The sequence below is a fragment of the Fulmarus glacialis genome, unplaced genomic scaffold (assembly GCF_000690835.1).
Source record: "Fulmarus glacialis isolate BGI_N327 unplaced genomic scaffold, ASM69083v1 scaffold24308, whole genome shotgun sequence".
Lineage (NCBI taxonomy): Eukaryota > Metazoa > Chordata > Aves > Procellariiformes > Procellariidae > Fulmarus > Fulmarus glacialis.
In genome coordinates this window covers 1-205 of record NW_009227926.1, presented here as the reverse complement: position 1 = coordinate 205, position 205 = coordinate 1, and the positions used below count along the sequence as shown (strand labels likewise).

The window sequence follows — 205 nt, the reverse complement described above, 5'->3', positions numbered from 1 at the left end:
GGGGCCCATCGTCTCTGCCCTGGAGGCCGGGGGCCGGTCGGTGGTGAGGACCAACTGGAGGATGCACATCTCCCTCCCGCTGCAGACAGGTGAGTGCGCGGGGCCAGGCTCATCGCTGCGGCCTGAGCCTGCTGCCACCTTTGACGCAGAATCGGGCAGGGAATGGGGCTCCTGGGTCCAGCGTCCTTTACTGGGCAGGAGGCAC

General features: G+C 68.3%; 1 protein-coding gene across 1 annotated transcript in view; it reads left to right on the top strand.

Moving 5' to 3' along the window:
• LOC104080806 (serine/threonine-protein kinase/endoribonuclease IRE1-like) overlaps positions 1-89 on the top strand; it is a gene marked incomplete at its 3' end in the record, with an annotated part of 8997 nt that extends 8908 nt beyond the window's left edge. Inside the window, exon 21 of the mRNA XM_009583319.1 lies at positions 1-89. This exon is cut by the window's left edge and continues 6 nt beyond it. Within this exon, the coding sequence (XP_009581614.1) occupies positions 1-89 (89 nt within the window).
• Positions 90-205: the final 116 nt, after the last annotated feature.